This window comes from Schistocerca serialis, chromosome 8, assembly GCF_023864345.2.
Source record: "Schistocerca serialis cubense isolate TAMUIC-IGC-003099 chromosome 8, iqSchSeri2.2, whole genome shotgun sequence".
NCBI classification, from domain to species: Eukaryota; Metazoa; Arthropoda; class Insecta; order Orthoptera; family Acrididae; genus Schistocerca; species Schistocerca serialis.
Window position 1 is genome coordinate 77,723,221 of NC_064645.1, and position 22,447 is coordinate 77,745,667.

General features: G+C 37.5%; 1 protein-coding gene across 1 annotated transcript; it reads left to right on the forward strand.

The window, feature by feature from the left end:
* The first annotated feature begins 6,829 nt into the window (after positions 1–6,829).
* LOC126416463 (uncharacterized) lies at positions 6,830–21,786 on the forward strand. The gene is made up of 2 exons (XM_050084198.1): positions 6,830–7,334; positions 21,059–21,786. Exons 1-2 carry the CDS (start codon positions 6,963–6,965, stop codon positions 21,425–21,427), a joined length of 741 nt encoding a protein of 246 aa, XP_049940155.1. The 5' UTR covers positions 6,830–6,962; the 3' UTR covers positions 21,428–21,786.
* Positions 21,787–22,447: the final 661 nt, after the last annotated feature.

Sequence of the window (22,447 nt, forward strand, 5' to 3'; positions counted from 1 at the left end):
ACACCAGACATGAATTATTTGAGGGAAACCATTTTGTCCATTCACATGATACTAGAAACAAAGAAAATTTTATGCTCCCCACCCACCACCTCAGACTGCATGTCCAGGGACCTCAAGTCATGGAAATGAATATTTGTAATAAATTAAAAGGGAACAAGTTGATGCAGATGAATTTAGGTCCACTTAAAAGAAAGCTATATGAGGTACTAACACTGAAGTGTTATTACTCAGTGGATGAGTTCATGCAGGACATACTGGAAATTTGAGATGGATACAATGTGTTACATATTCCAAGAAATATCCTTATAGCATTATTATTTATTGTAGTGCAATAATAATTTATTAACGTAAAAAGCAGTGTAATTGTGTATTATAAATTTTTGACATGTCTCCTGTACCCAAACCAAATGGATTGCAAATGTACGCCATGAGATGAATAAAACACAATTCACAATTCAATTCACACAAAAAAGGGGATTAGTGTGGCATTCCTGACAAGCGGAAATGTGAACTATGGTGACTTCATTACCAAATACATCCAAAGAGGACCAATGTTTTGCTGTTCTTCTCTTGGCTGTTCAATGACAAATAGTGGTAGACATCCATTTCTTCTGCTGCATACTTATAATTGTTGTCAGTGATGTATTGTGTGTATTGCCAGGAGGTATGCTACAGTAATGGTTCAAATTATCCACGTTTGCTTCTGCAGGTTTACTGTTTTCTATGTGTTTGAGTTGTTGTGAGGGATTGCTTCTGTTGATTGTTCTGGAGTGTCATGTCCTTTCCAGGCACAACTGCTTGATGATCCTGTTGAGATAACACTGCCTGCAATTGATTGTTGATATTAGGCACTGATAAGATTGCTGACGGAAAGGAGTCCTCACTGGCTACATTGAGTGTAGGATTTGACAGTGAGGGCAAACATGCCTTATGCCCACCTCCTCCATAGTTGCCACTGATGCACTACCCTTCCTCTATCACAATGAAATCCTATGGTTTACACTGCTTGTGAGCTTCCTTGTGACACAGCTATTCAATAATGTATCTCTGAGTATACTGTGACTGCAAGAGACTTTGTATGTTATACAGGAGTTTCAAAGATGACTTTAATGCTTGTACAAAGTTTTTAAAAAAATTTGAGACTTACAGAAAATGTAAAATAACCATATTCATTTAAAATTATCAAGTTTGAAGTGTGTTTAAATTAATGAGAATAAGAGAGCACTGTGACAATGTAGCTGCTCATGTTATGATAATAACCAAAGATGTACGTATACGGCAGAGATACTGAGTCAAATGATGACTGTTTTGAAAATAAGACCACAAATTCTCATTAAGGAAATTCAATGGCTCCTGAAAATAGGAATACACTGAGATAACACTCCATACTGAAAGATGTTGCCATGACATTGTATTCAAAGTGAGTGTAATATTAAGTACGGAGTCTACTATGCTTCAAATCTTTACCATTGTTTTTTGTTTTCATTACTGACTTCTGTGTGTTAGTAAATAAACAGGAAAAATGGTGATATCTGCCACTGATACAAAAATATTGATTGAGGGATTGTGCTCCACAATGTATGGGATTAAAAGTGAAATGACAATGTACAAATAGGTCACAGCAAATAATTTAAATTTTTGAAAAGTGTATCTAATGTATAAATAATAGTTTATTGGGAGCCATGCTGCAAAACTATTATAGAAAAGAGAAAGCATGTCATAATCTCCTTCTCCCAGTGTGTCTGTCCATCCCCTCCTCCTCTCTCCCTCTCTTTGTCCATATCAAGTACCTTCTCTCCCTCTCTTTCCATCTCGTCCTGCCCCATCTGTCCATCTTCTCCTTCCCACACTCTATATGTTAATTTCTCCCCACCTCTCTGTCCATCTCCTCCTCCCCCCCCCCCCCCCCCCCCCCACTGACCTTGAGCCTTTTTTTATTATTATTGCAAATTAAGAGTATAAAAATTTATTAGAGAAATGTATAAATATTTTAAGTAAATCAGTCAAACACTTTTTGAAATATTTGTTAACAATGTTTTTCCTTTATATACATTTATAATTTATCTATATTAAAACATATAGCCTATGTCTATCTGAATCTTCATTAGTGTACCATGTGAAAATTTGAAATAAATTCATCAAGAACAAAATGGTTCAATGGCTCTGAGCACTATGGGACTCAACTGCTGAGGTCATTAGTCCCCTAGAACTTAGAACTAGTTAAACCTAACTAACCTAAGGGCATCACAAACATCCATGCCCGAGGCAGGATTCGAACCTGCGACCGTAGACATTTCAAGATTTTTAGTAATAATGTTTACCTTTTATATGTAATAAGTATTTATTAATATATTATATGTACTTAAAAATAAGTATATAAAATGTGTGTACTCAACTGAAATGTTGTGTAAAAATTGTAAGTCAATTGATCAACTACTGTTTGAGTTTTGCAAGCGTAAACATACGCTGGCTGATTGCAGTTGTGGCTATGGTCTTCAATCCAAAGACTGATTCGACACAGCTCTGTCCTATTGAAACCTCTTCATCTCTGTGTAACATGTGCAACCTAAATCCATTTTAATGTGCTAACTGTGGTGAAGACTTTTTATGTCCCTACTCTTAAACTGTTGGAACTGTGTGAACAATATATTTCGTGTGAGATGGCGGCAAAGTGCATCATGTGAAATGTAATAGACCTCTCTGGTGCTATTGTACGCTCTGAGTTTTATGTGTGTAATATAGTGTTCCTTGGTTGTTGTGTTCAATGTATTTCACCTGGAAGTGCTAATATAGTTACTGGTACTAAATGTCTTTTACTCACTATTACTTATTCATCTGTGTTGACTCTAATAAGTTATGGGCCTAGCGATGCATTTGGAATAAATACATCCATAATATAGCCGTGAGAAAGTATTGGAAAAGTGAACTTGTAAGAAGTATGACTTATCCTTACAAGATGAATGCAACTCTTTTGCATTATTCTTCTGTACTATTCTTTACGTTAAGAAAGATCAAAGTTGCCGTTAAAATGGGCATGGCACAAATTCCCCAGATTAAAAGACTTATGAGTCACAAAAACTATGTAACGTGGAAATTTGCAGTAGAAGTGTATTTACATTTGCATGACCTATGGGAGCTGGTGGATAGGACAATGAAATCCACACATCAGAATTATTCAAGAAAGGAGAGGAAAGCAAAATCAAAGTTGATATTACTGGTTGATTCAGTGAATTATGTTCACATTGAAAAAGCTGTGACAATGAAAGATGTCTGGGACAAATTATGAAGTGCATTTGAGGATGGAGGCCTTGCAGTTAATCCATATGGCCCAATGGAGTGCGAATCCATAGGTGGGAGTTGTTATTTTCGTACACTTATTGATGACTATTCACGATATATTCATGTTTATTTTCTTAGTTCCAAAGACCAAGAGAGTGACACTTTTGAGGAATATCATAATATGGTCAAAATGTGGATGGAAAAGAAAATTAAGATCATCAGGTCTGATAACAGGAGAGAATATATTAACCAGAAATTGAAGACACTTCTGGCAAAAATCAGAATCAGGCATGAAACTACCATAAGGTACAGCCCACCCCAAAATGGGGTTGCTGAGAGGGCTAATAGGACCATTGTCGAAAAAGTAAGGAGCATGATAACTGATGCTGGATTATCAAAAGAATTTTGGGCAGAGGCGGTATCAACAGCTGTTAACTTGGACAATAGATCACTTACAAAAGCATTAGGGTATAGAACCCCCTAAGAGATATGGACAGGAAGGAAACCTGACCTAAGCAATAGAAGGGTTTTTGGGTGTGATGCAATGGCGCACATTCCAAAACAGCTGAGAGGAAAATAGGACCCAAAAGCTAAAAAGTATATTTTTGTAGGCTATTGTGGGAATTCAAAGGGCTACCGATTAATGGATCCATTGACTAAAAGGATAGTTACAAGCAGAGATGTAGTACTCTTTGAAAATGCAAAGGGCTCTGAAGAGGGCAAGACTTTTAAGTTAACTGACCTAGTTCCGAGAAGGAAACATTATGTGAAGAAGGAGAATTTGAAGAACAGGAAGAGGACAGTCAAAGGCAAATGGAGACTATTTATCATGACAATGAGTTTGAGTATGAAAAAAATGATGAGAACAACGTAAGGCATTCTTCTCGCATACCAAAACTGAAAGAATATCCAGATTTTGAGATGTATTCAGCCCAATCTTTTAATGATGAGCCAGCAACAGTAGATGAAGCAATGAGTAGCCTGAACTCTCAAGAATGGAAAGAAGCAATGGGAAGTGAATTGGGAGATAGGCACTCCACTACTGGCTGCTGCTTTAAATTAATGGGGAGCCTCATTTCATGGTCCTGTCAAAAGCAAAAAACTGTAGCATTGAGTACTGTAGAGGCCAACTATATGGCGCTATCTTACACCAAACAGAAAGTATTGTGGCTAAGAACATTAATATGTCAAATAAAACCCAATTTAATCATGGAACCTATAATGATCTTCTGTGACAATAAAGGATCCATTAAGCTAGCTAAAAATGATGTCACTAGTGCTAGGACAAAACATATTGATGTAAGACACCATTTTATTCAGGACCACATAGAGTGACAGGACATCACCGTGGACTACCTGCACACAGAAGACATGTTGGCTGACTTTCTACCATAGCCCTTCGACAAGGAAAAATCTGAAAAGACTGTGGGGCTATTTGGTTTATCTTGTAAAGGCAAACCACAAAATATATGTTCCAAGGGGGGTGTTGGAATGGTGTGAACAACATATTTTGTGTGAGAAGGCGGCAAAGTCCACCATGTGAAATATAATAGACCTCTCTGATGCTATTGTATGCTCTGAGTTTTATGTGAGTAATATAGTGTTCCTTGGTTTTTGTGCTCAGTGTATTTTACCTGGAAGTGCAAATATAGTTAGTGGTACTAAATGTCTTTTACTCACTAATCACTCAAAATCACACAATACACAGCTATGATACAAGATGATCAGATGATTGGATGTACATGTTCAAAGCACCAACACAAAGTTATTTCAAAACAGCCTTATGCATCTTAGTATCAAACTATACAATGCCTTACCAGATACCATTAAACACATACAAAACATTGGTCACTTCAAATCTAAACTGAAGTCATACATGGTTGATCACTGTTTTTACACAGTAAATGAATACCTACAAAACTAAATTTTTGTGTGTTTACCCAACGTAGTCTCATTCAGAAGAACATTTGTATTTTGTCTCTCTGTATATAGCGTAACAACATTTATTTAAGTATTCTTCATTAATTGATATATTAATGTGTGTTATTATGTACAAAGGTATAGTATATGTAAAACTGTTAATATTGACAAAAAAATCCAAATATCTCTTGCACATTGTGCAGCTGTAGATGAAAATGGATCAATCAATCAATCAATCAATCAAATCTCCATTAGCATACCAATGATTCCTTGAAGCTTTTGGATGTGTCCCATCGTGCGACTCCTTCTTTTAATGTAGTTATACCATACATTTCTGTTCTGTGCAGTTTCATTCTGAGCCTCTTCATTAGTTGTCTAATCCACCCATCAAATCTTCAGCAATCTTCTGTACCAGCATATTTCAAAAGCTTCTAATCTCTTCTTGACTGTACTGATTATTCACATATTTCTGTTCTGTGGAGGGCTACAATCCAGATAAATACCTTCAGTAAAGATTTACTAACTCTTAAATTTGTGTTAAATGTGAAAAGATTTCTTTTTACAGATATGCTGTTGTAGCTGCTGCCAGCTGCATTTTATATTCTCTCTACTTTTGTCACCATCAGTTATTTTTCTGCCCAAACAACAAAACTTACTCCTTTCCTAACCTAATTTATGTCAATACAAATATAAGATATTCATTTAAGTCTGTGTATAATTTAAGACTTAAAGTAACAGCACAATCAAAGGATTAAGTTTGTATAGGTGCATCCAGAAAGTAACTGGAACCCATATCATCAGCAGTTTGTATACTAATTACTTTATGCATATAAGAATTGAAGCTTTTATGTAACTGGCATTGTACAATGCGTCTGCCTTTCACTCCTACCCAGGTAAAGAAGAAACTTAAATGACAGCAGCATGAAATACAATAGTCACAGTTTTCTCTAGGCTTCAACAGATGTATAGTAACTGATGTGTAGCAAAGTGACACTTTTGTATGCAGTACACCACATAAAAGATTTTAAAAAATTGTTTTTGTTTTGCGGTTCATTCCATATATATACTCTCCTTCTTGATGGACGGTGAAAAATGAAGAATATGTTTTTAAATCATTTCAGTAATCTTATTTTATGTCTTTCTCTCCATCAGTCTTGTTATTTTCGCAATATTCCTACAATGGGTGATTTTTTTGTTTCAGTTTATCTTTAACATAAGGAATCATTTATTTCATACATTACATTTTAGTGTTTAATATTTTGTGTTTCTCTCTTCTTTTACAAAAATTGAGGCAGATTTATCTATGACTTAAGTAAGTTAGTAAGTAAGTAATTAAGTAGTAAGTTAAGGCAAGATAAAGCTGTACATCCATCATTTAAACAATTTGTTTCTTTACTTTCACTAACACAAATGTACTGCCTCTTGACATTCCCTGGCTCTCTGTCTTTGGAGATGACTTATAAGAAATACACAATTACATAAGGCAGGAAGGAAAAAAAAAACATCTTAAGAGGTGGGAGTGTCTGATAACAAAATAAGTTCTTTTCTAGAGATAAGATGACTTATGACCTTCTAAACAATCCCTGCCTTTTATCATGTTATTCAAGCCAAAGTGCCAGAAATTCTAGATAAGATCTTACTTCATTTCATAACCATGATAATGACCTCTCATGTGGCACAGTTCAGTCAACGACACCATATAAGAAGGCCACAGAAATCCCTTGGTTTCAGCATTTTATGTTCACTGAATCAAAATAAACAAAATGCCATCAAACTGGAAGAGGCCAGCTGATGTTGCATTTCCTCAAGTTTGGGCTAGGTGTGAAGGCAAAACAACTTTAGCAGATGGTTCTAAGCTCGTCTACAGAATACAGGATGCCACTCCTGAAATGCATGAAGAAATTGTTGACAGACTCATGATGGTATACTTTGTCCGAGATGAGGATATTTGCAAGACAATTAATTTAATGGCAGATAAAACATCTATGGAAGACACTAGAATAATGTGGAAGGAATCACTAAAGCAGAATGTTGGTCTTGTAGCTATAAGAGAATATCCAGATGGTCAAGAAGAAATCATTGGGACCAATATAACATGTGTTGTCAGCAAAGGAGAGAAATCAAATCCTGATGAGGTAAGAGCATTTTGTAAACAAGAGCATTTTGTAAACATATTGGAATTTACAGTTACTGAATAATTTCCATCTTTCATCTCCATTGATTGTAATCTTATTATGACAAAGATCATACTTGGGTTCTTGCAAAATATTTCAATAAACATAACTATGTAATAATTAGGCTTAATGTTTAAATGAAAGTGAATTTTCAGTAATTCATAGGTGCTAAATCCAGTCGCTAGTTAACATTAGGAACTTCTCTGGCTGTTGAAATGATTTACATTAATCACAGTGGTTTGTCTTAGCAAAAAATGTCAAATCATAACATTGTTCACATTCCACTTACAGTAGGTCTGCCTTCCCCCTTTTCATTCAGGCAGCTAATATCCATTACTAGCAAAACATTAACATTACTAAACTTATACATCATGGACTTCTCTATTGCTGGAATTATAGTGGGCTGCTCATTGAAGATTGTCATGTCCCTACATAAAATCATCAGTTAAGTAATTCATGTAAAACATGTAAGTTTACACAGGGATGAGAGTAGTGGGAGCAGGGAAGGAATAGGTTGTAGAATTAAATTAAATTAATTGTCTGTTCCTTTTGAACAACATTAAAGCTAGAAAGGAACTGATGAAATTTATCTTTATGATGACAGGAGAACACACGGATAGAGAAACATAATGTAAGTGATCACAAATTAACTGGCTATTCATGGTAGTCCAATATGAATAGAGAGCAGCTTTCAGCATCTGTAGTGGTGGTGGTTAGTGTTTTAACGTCCCGTCGACAACGAGGTCATTAGAGACGGAGCGCAAGCTCGGGTTAGGGAAGGATTGGGAAGGAAATCAGCCGTGCCCTTTCAAAGGAACCATCCCGGCATTTGCCTGAAACGATTTAGGGAAATCACGGAAAACCTAAATCAGGATGGCCGGAGACGGGATTGAACCGTCAGCATCTGTAAACAGTGTAATTAAAATAATTAAAAATGATAGGTGAGGAAAACAAATTATGTTATGATCAAAATAGGATAAAACACATTGAAAAGAGAATCATATAAATTAAAACAATGAAGTCACTGTATTGATTTATGAGTATTTAGAACTACTGAAGACAAAAACTAAACACAGCTTAAGTAGAAGAGCAAAATCAGTTTGGAGAGCTCTTGTTAAATGATGTGTGGTTTTCCAAACTGCATATTTAATGCAAAAACCATTCAGAAACTCTATGCTGTTCAGTGACAGCAGTCGCGAGATGTAAGGTGAGAATTACTGGAAGACTGAGACATAAATACATAGACCAGGGCACAGACTGTAGTGGAAGGTGTAGTTGTGATCAAAATGAAAATGAAATAGAGGTGGAGGAGGGCAACACATGTGGCCAGGTGAGTGGGAGCTTTATTCTTCGTTCTTTATTTGCCCGTGGATAATTTCTTACAATGATATTGGACACTTCATGTTTACATAAATCTCACATATACATAGCTAGTTACAAAAAAATAGTACACATACATATATTTTATAGAATTTTCACAGGAAATGTCATAATAGTACGTTATACAGAATTTATACTGACACACTATTTAATTTTTTATTTCAATATAATATTAACACTGTAAGGGCAAAAACACACACACACACACACACACACACACACACACACACACACACACACTTTCTCTCTCTCTCTCTCTCTCTCTCTCTCTCTCTCTCTCTCTGATGCTACTGTTAAAATTTTTAGCTCCCTGAATTTATTTCTGCAGGATTCTCTAGGTGATACATTTGCAATGCATGGTGTGGCTCTCTTTTGTAATTTTAATACTGGAGCAAGTACCGTATTTACTCGAATCTAAGCCGCACTCGAATCTAAGCCGCACCTGAAAAATGAGACTCGAAATCAAGGAAAAAAAAAATTCCTGAATCTAAGCCGCACCTGAAATTTGAGACTCGAAATTCAAGGGGAGAGAAAAGTTTTAGGCCGCACCTTCAAATCGCAACAAAGTTGGTCCATTGTAATATGAGACACAATTTAGGTCGAATGAAAGACGATACAGCTACAATAGTTTGGTTCGAGTCGTAAGCTTAGCAGTTAAGCTTTACCAGGTAGCCATTGCTATGCGTCAGGCGCTGCGTCCGTATTTATACGGGTACCCTCCCTTTTTCACGTGCTTCGTGTGGTTTGAATCGATTGCTTATTTTGCTTTGATCTGATAAGTGCCGTTTTCTTTGTTATAGGCGTTTACGTCACTCTAAGCTGAAAATGCATTACTGTACTGCGTCATGCATTGTTTGTCGCATTCTGATAGTGAGTGTTTACGGCCTGTCGCCGCCCGCGGCATGGCTTGATTTTGTGCGCGCTACCGCCGCTTACAATTAAAAAAAGAGAGGAATTGTCTCATTAGCGAAACAATGGCAAGTGACTGCTACTTGTTGTTACTTACACTGCTGCTTTCTTTGATAATGATCAACAAGAACCAAATAATAGACTGCGTTTGATAGAACATGTTCTGAACGAGAGTTAGGCGAAAATTTTTCTCCGTTTGAAAATCTTTGCGGCCGCTTCTTTAGTACATCAAATTCTGCACAGAAATTAGTCATTTTAGATTTAAAAATCCAGTCAGTTGCCGTGCTTCATTTCTGACTGTATCACTATTAGGCATAAGAATAATACGAATATAAACATGACACGATACGTATATTCTTCCGCGTTTGCTGTTGTCTCACTGTAGTTTCGTAGTTTATTAGGCAGACAGGATTTAAATGAGATAGCAGCAAACACGAAAGAATACATGGCAAAATGTTTATATTCGTATTGTTCTTATGGTGAAGAGAAAACTGCACGTGATTCACATTTCATCAGGATCCTATTAGCAACAGTCTTGCCAGTCGGATTTTCGTAGTACATTGAAATTCTGCTACTTTCGAAGATGAACAATACGGAATTTGTATTTACTTCGTTGGGTAATGTATGAAAATGCAGTGGTCGAAACTCGGGGCGGAGAAAAAAAGCTCGTCTTGCTCTTTTTTTTTAAATTTATTAACTGACGCAGAGGTTTTGGCGCCAGTATTTATCTCTGTGCCTACAAAGCATGCCTGTGTAGCGCTACATATATTCAACGGCAGAAGTTAGTTGTGGTGGCACCTACCAAGTACCAACATTTTTCAGAACTTCTGCTTGCTTTGCACTCGATTCTAAGCCGCAGGCGGTTTTTTGGGTTACAAAAACCGGAAAAAAGTGCGGCTTAGATTCGAGTAAATACAGTAAGTCCTTGGTTGGATTTTAAGGGTAGAGAAAAGACTGAGGGGAAGGCCTAAATGAAGGCAGGTACATGGCATTGTAAAACATGGGACCAGCATAGAGACATATTGTTGAACACAATAATAGAGCTGATGAGGATGAACTGTAAGCTAAGAGTGCAAAAATAAGCACTTTTAATTTATAGTAAAGTGTAAGTGGCAAAATTATGTTATGCTGCCTCTCATACAGAAGGAAAATATTACTAATCTGTGGCAATGTCATTGTATGTTTCTGAGGGAAATCTGACAACAAAACAATTTAAATATTCTGTTAGCCATTCCTAGTTTCCCTACTCAATTAGCTGGAGACAGCAATGGTAGTCCAACAAAGACATGCCTACCCTGTGGTAAATGGACAGTCAGATAACTATACAGTTATTCACATTCTGTAACTTACCTGCATGTACAGTTCACAAACATTTAAAAAAACAATGTGACCATTAAATGAAAACACTATGGATGGTTTTAAAGAACACTTAAAAGGTATTGACTGGGGTGCAGCTTACATTGTGCCCAATGTCAGCTGTAATGTTTCTACATAAGTCTGCATCCATTCTTCAAATCAATTATCCCAGAAACATAATTCAGTACCAGGATGCTATAGAAGAAACTGGATCATTACAGGTATCACAGCATCTTCAAATGAAAAATTAGTACTTACAAAATAATCAGTATCATTATTAACTTGGAAAAACTTTGATATTATATACAGCAGAATATTAAATGAAGTTAGAAAATGAAATACAGGAATATGTACATCTTGTGTGATATTTACAGCTCAGACAAAATCAAACCAAATGTGAAATATCATTAAATGAGAGATGAGGAAAGGAGCTACAGAAGATGATCCTATTTCTGTTGAACAGGATGGGAGAAAGGGCAATTTATATATGGAATATATTTTAAACACTAATTTTTAAAAGCAGCTGAGAAAGCTGTTGCAAGTAGTGCCGAAGAGAAAGCAGAAAACTGCACCAAAGAAGGAGCTCTAGCAAAATAAAAATTTCTAATACGTTCTCATGACAAGTAAGAAAAATCAGGACATTAAAAGTAAATACAAACATAGTGTTAATCACATTTCTAATAATACAATTAAAAGTCCAAGGCCATATAGGCTGCAATATTTTGGTTAGATGTGTCATTAATTTGGACATTTTTCTGGACAGATTAAAAGATGGTTCACTGTATCCGTGACACGTTCTCCTCGCACAGTTTTCCAAACTTTTTCAGGAAGTTATGTACTAAAGAGTTGCCACCCATCTGTCCAGTAATGGGGACATACTCAAGTGGAAAATGTTTTTGTCAAATACTTGAAGTATGTCACTATATATGTTACAGTTTCTGCAATAAAATTTAATTTGTAGATCAGGAGTTTCCATAATTATAACACTACAAGAAGAAAATGACAGCACACCTGTTGCAGACTTTAACTCTGTCAAGAGTGCCTCAGATGGTCATACCTCAATAAAAGGAATCAGGTGGTGAGTTCAGGAAGTCATCTGTCAAACATACTTGAGGTTCAACATGGACTGCCACAGGGATCTAAATTGGGACCACTTCTTTTCCTTGTACACATAAATGACTTACCAGGAAATATAGAGGTAAAGACATACATGTATGCAGATGACACAACTTTTCTATCTGTAAACCACGTACTTGATAACCTTGTAAGTGATATGAAATTGGCAAAAGAAAATGCAACATCATGGTTTAATGCCAATGGTCTGCTATTAAATGAGGAAAAGACTCAGAATATGTGGTTCAGTCTATCAAAGACTACAAAAATAGAAAAACAAAAGGCAAAGTTTTTAGGTATTGTACTTGACAACAGTCTAACATGGAACTCTCATGTTGATCACATAGTGGTTAGGTTGTCAAGAGTTATATATTTGTTGAAGAGGCTGATGTGTTGTGTGACATTTGAGTACGTAAGGACAGCGTACTTTGCCTTTTTTCAATCTGTTTTAAGATATGGGTTAATACTCTGGGGAAACAGCAGAAAAATAAATGAAATTATGGTGATCCAGAAGAAAGCAATCAGAGTGATGGCTAAGGTAGATAATAGAACACATTGCAAACCATTGTTCACTAAATACAGAATTTTAACAGTAATTAATTTATATATTCTTGACAGTGTTAACTACATACTTGCTGAACTACCTAATTTAAGTGTAACAAATGAAAGACATGGCTACTATACAAGAAAGTGTACTTCTCTGCTGTTGCCACAAAATAGATTAGCTAAAACTAACAATAGTCATAAGTATATGGCAATTAAAATATATAACAAATTGTCTAAAAATGGGTCAATCAAGCCTGACAAATTATTTAAAGACAATGTTCATAACTTCTTGTTAACTAATCCATTCTATTCATTAGAAGAATTTTTAGAAATGCCCAATATCAACTTAAATATGTAAAAATTTTTTTTGTAAAATTAATAGGTTAAGTGAACTGACAAAGTCTATTGCATGTAACAATGCTGAATGACTAATAAAGAATCTGAATCTGAATTTGAGTTTAGACTGCACACTTTTTCCTACTTTACAACAAGAAGACTTCTCAGCACACTTAGCCACCTGCTGAATTGGCATTCCCATAGCGGTGTCATTTGAACATTCTGTCTCTGTCATATGGAACAAATTACTGACAATTTGCTTTGTTGTGGTTACTCAGAAATAATGCTATAAGTTGATGATTGGTACCTACAAATTATGGCTCTTAGGTAACCTGAGGAAAATGCAACAGTACTGAACACAGCTTCTTTGGAGGCAACTGGGAGGGCTGTATAGACCCAAACAGTACACAACCATCTCCACATGATCAATTTTGCCTCTTTAGCATCTGTTACAATTACACTGCCCAACAAAAAAAGTGAATTTTTTTCACCAGTTACAAAATAGAGTCAAATTTACAAATAACCTGGCAGTGCAGACATTGAGTCTTACAATTGTGGTAGTATCTGATCTGAGGTAATTGTTTTAGAATTTGGAGTAGAAGAAATTTTCTTTGAGATATTTGGCTAGCAAGGAGGGAAGGGGTTGATGTAAAGTTCCTGATTAGCAGGTCTTGCAGCAATGTCACGGATTCAGTTTCAAAATTTGCCATAATGTGTTGTGTGTAATTTCTAGGTGACATGTCCAGCAAAAAGGGGTATTGAGAGATTAGATTGCATGCCGACACTGGGGTTTACCTTTTCTCTTCCATTCTTGATGAAAACCAAAACACAATATTACACTGCACAAGCCCGAATCAGCTGTCACTTAATAACATACACACAACTGACATTCCACAACATATCAGGAGAAGGCAGTCACAAATCCCCTCCAGAATGTGGCATTTATGGGTCTGCCTTGATGGAAAAATTTGTTTGTTAACCCCAGACTTTTATGGATGCACACACTTATTTAAGTGTGTCATAAAGCCATTATATTCTCCCTTCAGGCAACCTGGCCCTCAGTTGTTGTAACTAGTCCTTGATATCTTGGATCCTAGATAATGGCACTGGGATGCAGTTGGGATCTGAGCTGGCGCCACACATGTTCTTGGGGATCTTGCTGGCCACGGGAGTGGGAGTACCTCAACATAATGCAGACAGTTCATACGTGCACATCCCTCAGCCCCCCCCCCCCCCCCCCCCCCAACACATACACACTGCTTTGTTGAAAGTGGAATAATACTGCTATGCCTCTCCAAAGCATTGGGCAAATGGGACTTCTCCCTAAGTCACCACCATACTCTAAAATAATCATCATCTGGGGTAGCGAAGAACCATTATTCATCACTGAACACCAAATGATGCCATTTATCAGCTGTCTATGCTTGCAGGCACCACTTGAAATATAGATATTTGTGTTGTCGTGTTAATGACAGCTGATACGTGGGGCATTAATTCTCTATTCTGGCTGCTGATGCACTCCAACCAATGGTGCAGGGAGATTTTGGATAGCAGGCACGTACGTGAAGGGGTCCCAATGGGCTTGATCCACAATACCTCAACAAGGAGTATGCCTTGCCTCACATTCCCATGCAGTCCAACATCAGGCCACCTACACCTCCAAATGCCCCCAAACAATTTGATATTGTACAATTTGACTAGCCAGCCAAATGACGAAGTGCAGGAGACCCCTTTCAAAATCTGTCAGATGGTGACAACACTGCCTCACATGGGTATGAATCATCTCATTGTCCTTCACAGTAATCACTCAGCATTTGATATTGTTCACACCACCCTTATATACCCTACAAGGCTCAGTAACAACAACAAACATGAAAAAGCTAATGCACTCTGGTGGCCTTTCTGTCTCCAATTATTTACATGCCTGTTGTTGGTATGCACGAGTACAAAGTGACATTAACGTATGACCATGTCTTCTGGGTGCTTCGCTATTTTTGTCAGGTATTGCGACAGTACAAATCCCACCTACACAGAACTGCCACATGTTAAGAAATTGAAATCTGAAAATGATGTTGATGATGATGATAAGGTTCGGTGGCCGCACAACAGCACCTGGAAAGAAACACTGATCAGTGGCACAATGAGATCAGGATCTGTTCACCGATAAGTTCAGGACATGTTTGATGCCTGATGATAATCATTTAAGATCTCAATGCATATTTCAAGCTAATAGTCCAATGTTTTCAGCAAAAATGTCGGCCAGTCATATTTTGGACTGTTATACCGTAATTTATCACTGTCAAGTGTTAACTTAGCTCTTTGCTGTATCTGCACAGGCTTCTCTACTCTACTATCCAGTCCTACAGTCAACTTTTCAGTCATGGGTTTTACCTCTCAAGGCAATCATGCCAGGGCACACTGCAACCACCTTGTAAACATCTTCCTCTTCCTCCAGGAGGCAGGAATCAACTGAATGGAACAGCATGTGTTATCTGCTCTACTGATCTGAATCCAAATTGAGTATGCTTGGAACTAGATGAAAAATGCAATGCATCATAGCAGAAATCATTCTCACACACTGTATTACCTCAGAAGGACTGCTACCATAGTGTGTGACAGGCTTGAACAATACTTTGTGGACAGTATGCCATGACGGATCCATTCAGGTAACAGTGCACAGAGTGGAGCAACATGGTATTGATATGTTACCCAGCAGCGCAATTTCACTTCACAAATATGTACTTGCAAATTGACTGCCTATATTTTGATTATTGTTTTATCTTTATTTCACAGGAAAGATTTTCCTTAGCTCAGTAAGCCTCATTCTGTCATTCCCTGCTTTTACAAAAATTTGAATGTTGTGAGTTCATTGCTACAAATGTTCAAAAAATGGCTCTGATCACTATGGGACTCAACTGCTGTGGTCATCAGTCCCCTAGAACTTAGAACTACTTAAACCTAACTAACCTAAGGACATCACACACATCCATGCCCGAGGCAGGATTCAAACCTGCGACCATAGCAGTCGCACAGTTCCGGACTGCGCGCCTAGAACCGCGAGACCACCGCGGCCAGCTGCTACAAATGTGATTGCTTTCTTGCCAAGTAATGTAAGATTGTTAATAGATTGCAAAACACTTTAGAAAAAATAGAAAATCCACCTCTGACTGTAGCTTGCTTTTAATTATATAGCATGTTTCCATGGTGTTATATGTCTATATAAAGGGCTGAATGCTGACTATTTACAGAAGTTAAGTAACAACAAAATTAATTAAATCACATAAAGTTTCAAGTTTCAATATAAAAATAAATGTGCAGAATAAATTAATAGCTTAGAAGTAACCTTTTCTGATTGCTTTCGAAACTAGCAGTGTAAATTTTTTGTAACAGCTGAATCCAGTTAACAACAAATATGGCTCTAAGTGATACATTCACGGGAACTGCCCTATACTAACAGATGTGGATGCCAAACTAACAGTTACACAATCATACCATTACAGGGGACTGATTACCTGCATTTGTTATGCTCAAAGATAAAGCTTCCAGAGAAGTAACCTGGAACATAAAGGTTATCATGTGATAGATTGTATGAGGAACAACCTGTTAATGCAGTGACATGGGGGGGGGGGGGGGGGGGTCAGAAAACGAAAAAAAATGAAAACGGGTGTAAACCCACTGTTGTTGTTGTTGTTGTTGTTGTGGTGGTGGTGGTGGTCTTCACTCCTGAGCCTGTTTGATGCAGCTCTCCATGCTACTCTATCCTGTGCAAGTTTCTTCATCTCCTAGTACCTACAGCAACCTACATCCTTCTGAATCTGCTTGGTATATTCATCTCTTGGTCTCCCTCTACAATTTTTACCCTCCACGCTGCCCTCCAATACTAAATTGGTGATCCCTCGATGGCTCAGAACATATCCTACTAACCAATCCCTTCTTCTAGTCAAGTTGTGCCACAAACTTCTCTTCTCCCCAATCCTATTCAATACCTCCTCATTAGTTATGTGATCTACCCATCTAATCTTCAGCATTCTTCTGTAGCACAACATTTCAAAACCTTCTATTCTCTTCTTGTCTAAACTATTTGTCGTCCATGTTTCACTTCCATACATGGCTACACTCCATACAAATACTTTCGGAAATGACTTCCTGACACTTAAATCAATACTCGATGTTAACAAATTTCTCTTCTTCAGAAAGGCTTTCTTTGCCATTGCCAGTCTACATTTTATATACTCTCTACTTCAACCATCATCAGTTATTTTGCTCCCCAAATAGCAAAACTCCTTTACTACTTTAAGTGTCTCATTTCCTAATCTAATAACCTCAGCATCACCCGACTTAATTCGACTACATTCCATTATGCTTGTTTTGATTTTGTTGATGTTCATCTTATATCCTCCCTTCAAGACACTATCCATTCCACTCAACTGCTCCTCCAAGTCCTTTGCTGTCTCTGACAGAATTACAATGTCATCGGCGAACCTCAAAGTTTTTATTTCTTCTCCATGGATTTTAATTCCTACTCCGAATTTTTCTTTTGTTTCCTTCACTGCTTGCTCAATATACAGATTGAATAACTTCGGGAAGAGGCTACAACCACTGCTTCCCTTTCATGGCCCTCGACTGTTATAACTGCCATCTGGTTTCTGTACAAATTATAAATAGCCTTTCGCTCCCTGTATTTTACCCCTGCCATCTACAGAATTGGAAAGAGAGTATTCCAGTCCACATTGTCATAAGCTTTCTCTAATGCTAGAAACGTAGGTTTGGCTTTCCTTAATCATTCTTCTAAGATAAATCGTAGGGTCAGTATTGCCTCACGTGTTCCAACATTTCTACAGAATCCAAGCTGATCTTCCCCGAGGTCAGCTTCTACCAGTTATTCAATTCGTCTGTAAAGAATTCACATTAGTATTTTGCAGCTGTGACTTATTAAACTGATAGTTCAGTAATTTTCACATCTGTCAACACCTGCTTTCTTTGGGATTGGAATTATTATATTCTTCTTGAAGTCTAAGGGAATTTCGCCTGTCTCATACATCTTGCTCACCAGATGGTAGAGTTTTGTTAGGCCTGGCTCCCCCAAGGCTGTCAGTAATTCTAATGGAATGTTGTCTACTTCCAGGGCCTTGTTTCGACTTAGATCTTTCAGTGCTCTGTCAAACTCTTCAAGCAGTATCGTATCTCCCATTTCATCTTCATCTACCTCCTATTCCATTTCCATAATATTGTCCTCAAGAACATCGCCCCTGTATAGACCCTCTATATACTCCTTCCACCTTTCTGCTTTCCCTTCTTTACTTAGAATTGGGTTTCCATCAAAGCTCTTGATATTCATGCAAGTGGTTCTCCTTCCTCCAAAGAGCTCCTTAATTTTCCTGTAGGCAGTATCTATCTCACCCCTAGTGAGATAAGCCTCTACATCCTTACATTTGTCCTCTAGCCATCCCTGCTTAGCCATTTTGCACTTCCTGTCGATCTCATTTTTGAGACGTTTGTATCCCTTTTTGCCTGCTTCACTTACTGCATTTTTGTATTTTCTCCTTTCATCACTTAAATTCAGAATCTCTTCTGTTATCCAAGGATTTCTACTAGCCCTCGTCTTTTTACCTACTTGATCCTCTGCTGCCTTCACTATTTCATTTCTCAAAGCTACCCATTCTTCTTCAACTGAATTTCTTTCCCCCATTCCTGTCAATTGTTCCCTTATGCTCTCCCTGAAACTCTGTACAACCTCTGGTTCTTTCAGTTTATCCAGGTCCCATCTCCTTAAATTCCCACCTTTTTGCAGTTTCTTCAGTTTTAATGTACAGTTCATAACTAATAGATTGTGGTCAGAGTCCACATCTGCCCCTGGAAATGTCTTACAACTTAAAACTTCTCTGTCTTACCATTATATAATCTATCTAAAACCTGTCAGTATTTACAGGCTTCTTCCATACAACCTTCTTTTATGATTCTTGAACCAAGTGTTAGCTATGATTAAGTTATGCTCTGTGCAAAATTCTATCAGGCGGCTTCCTCTTTCATTTCTTACCCCCAATCCATAGTCACCTATTACGTTTCCTTCTCTCCCTTTTCCTACTACCGAATTCCAGTCACCCATGACTATAAAATTTTCGACTACCTTCTCTATCTGAATAATTTCTTTTATTTCATCATAAATTTCTTCAATTTCTTCGTCATCGGCAGAGCTAGTTGGCATATAAACTTGTACTACTGTAGTAGGCATGGGCTTCGTGTCTATCTTGGGCACAATAATGCTTTCACTATGCTTACCCACACTCCTATTTTTTTATTCATTATTAAACCAACTAGCTGGCCGCGGTGGTCTTGCGGTGCTAGGCGCTTCAGTCCGGAACCGCGCGACTGCTACGGTCGCAGGTTCGAATCCTGCCTCGGGCATGGATGTGTGTGATGTCCTTAGGTTAGTTAGGTATAGGTAGTTCTAAGTTCTAGGGGACTGATGACCTTAGATGTTAAGTCCCATAGTGCTCAGAGCCATTTTTTAAACCAACTCCTGCATTACCCCTATTTGATTCTGTATTTATAACCCTGTATTCACCTCACCAAGAGTCTTGTTCCTCCCGCCACCGAACTTCACTAATTCCCACTATATCTAACTTTAACCTATCCATTTCTCTTTTTAAATTTTCTAGCCTACCTGCCTGATTAAGGGTGACATTCCACGCTTCGGTCCGTAGAACGTCAGTTTTCTTTCTCCTGATAATGACGTCCTCTTGAGTAGTCCCCGCCTGGAGATCCGAATGTGGGACTATTTTACCTCTGGAATATTTTACCCAAGAGGATGCCATCATCATTTTACCATACAGTAAAGCTGCATGCCCTCGGGAAAAGTTACAGCTGTAGTTTCCCCTTGCTTTCAACCGTTCGTAGTACCAGCACAGCAAGGCCGTTTTGGTTACTTTACAAGACCAGATCAGTCAATCATCCATACTGTTGCCCCTGCAACTACTGCAAAGGCTGCTGCCCCTCTTCAGGAACCACACGTTTGTCTGGCCTCTCAACAGATACCCCTCCGTTGTGGTTGCACCTACGGTACGGCTATCTCTATCGCTGAGGCACGCAAGCCTCCCCACCAACAGCAAGGTCCATGGTTCATGAGGGGGCCGGGGTGGTGGGAGGGGGGGGGGGGGGAGGGGGGGTAATCCACTGATCATGACAAAATTATCACTGAAAAAGTCTGGGGATAACAAACAAAGTTTTCCATCAAGGCAGACCCATAAATGCCATATTCTGGAGGGGATTTGTGCTTGCCTTCTCCTGATATGTTGTGGAATACAGTTGTGTGTATGTATTCGGGCTTGTGCAGTGTAATATTGCGTTTTGGTTTTCATCAAGAATGGAAGAGAAAAGGTAAAACCCAGTGTTGGCATGCAACCTAATCTCTCAATACCCCTTTTTGCTGGACACGTCACCTAGAAATTGCACACAACACATTATGGCAAATTTTGAAATTGAATCCATGACATTGCTGCAAGACCTGCTAATCAGGAACTTTACACCAACCCCTTCCCCTCCTTGCTGGCCAAATATCTCAAAGAAAATTTCTTCTACTTCCAAATTTTAAAACAATTAACTCAGATCAGATACCACCACAATTGTAAGACTCAATGTCTGCACCAAGGGGTGGTCTCCTACAAAGGAAAGGGACTCCAAAAGGAAATTAAAATTACAATAGGAAAAAATACAGAGCACTGTTTTATTGCCATACGTTATTTTTTTCTGGAATCACCAAACCAGTTGTAAAATACATGTGCAAACACTTTAATTAAATATTTCATTCAATTTTATGCATGCAGATGTTGTAACTAATAGCAGAAAATCCTCCTTTTTTGTCTCCCTATCACAGTTATCATGAATGAAACTAACACTTCTGTAATATCCCACATTTATGTGACAAATACAGGCAATAGCTAATGGTTTCAAACTTATAAATCACAAGGAATTTGACATCAAACTAAGTATATGCAACATTGGCCAATACCAAGGGAATGAAAATTAACGAACATTTACTTTTATAGGTGAAAGGCGAGGCAATGAGAAAAATTTGGCGTATGTTGATGGAAGATCTACCAAAGCAACTTGATGTATTTGAGCATTATGGGGTGGACCACTACATGAGTGCTGTGGGACTAACTGTATTACCAAAATACAGAGGACAAAATGTGGGACTTGAGATTTTACGTGCTCGATTTCAACTTGTGAAAGGTGTTGGACTGAAGGCAACAGCAACAGCTTTCACTGCCATGGCCTCTCAAAAACAAGCACAGCGTGCAGGCTATGAGTTGTTGACTGAAATGGTATATAATGATTACAAGGTAGATGGAAAAGTTGTCTTCCCAGGGATGACCACACCATCAGTGAAATATATGGGCAAATACATACCTTGATGAGCAGAACATAAACTGTAATGGTCTTTCAGAAACAAAGTAGCAGAGAAAGTGTGTTTTTTTTTTTTGTCAGTGTGAGCACTGTACTGGTAATCTTTGTGTCATGGTCAGTAAGGTTTTTGGAAATGTTGCTATGTTCTCATAAGTAATGGTGCAAATGAAAATGTATTAAACAGTATGATTCAGTGCATGACGCCAACTTGTGTGACAATGGTGTATGAATGATGTATTTGAATTTTCAGCAAACAAGTGTGACTAGATAAAATAACATTGGTAATTTGTATTAAACTGACAAATTTGTATCATTGTAAGCTACATAAGTTCAGAGTAATATTTCACTTTGCAGCTTGTAAAAATTTCTGCCAAAGTAATAAATTACAAGGGGGTTCCCTAAGTTTCAGATAAAACACAAGCACGTAACATTTATACACTTTTTCAATAAACAATGAAAGCACTCTCTCAGTTCACTAACCCATTAATGCATTTTTTACTGAGAACTGAAGTTCATGGACTACAATGCTGAAGAAATTTTTATATAAGTGGAATTCTATTTGGAGTTAAGTGTACTTCATAATTTTTTCTGAAACATAAGGAGTAAAAGCCAGTTATAAAGCACCATTTAACCTAGTCGGTCTTTATGAAACATAAATGCTACACCCAAATTATATTTTTTCTACTTCTTTGTGGTACCTGATTGTAGCATGTACTGAAGCCAATATGCTTTCAGTGCATCACTTGTTTTCATTTCTGCATGTTCCCAGTAAGTGGCAACACATATGCTTGAAAAAAAGCTGTTTATTGAAGTCTCTCTTCAGGAAATAAAGGTAATTTCTGCTTGTTGTTAATAATTTTGGACTAGAATCTGTTTATCACATACTGTAATCTGCTAATATACCCTACACTAATGATTAAGTGATTATTTCATCACAACAATACTTCCAGCGGCACTGTTGTCATAATATTTAAGAATTTAATATTGAGTATTGCACATAGTTCAGCATTTGGTACAATTTTAAAGAA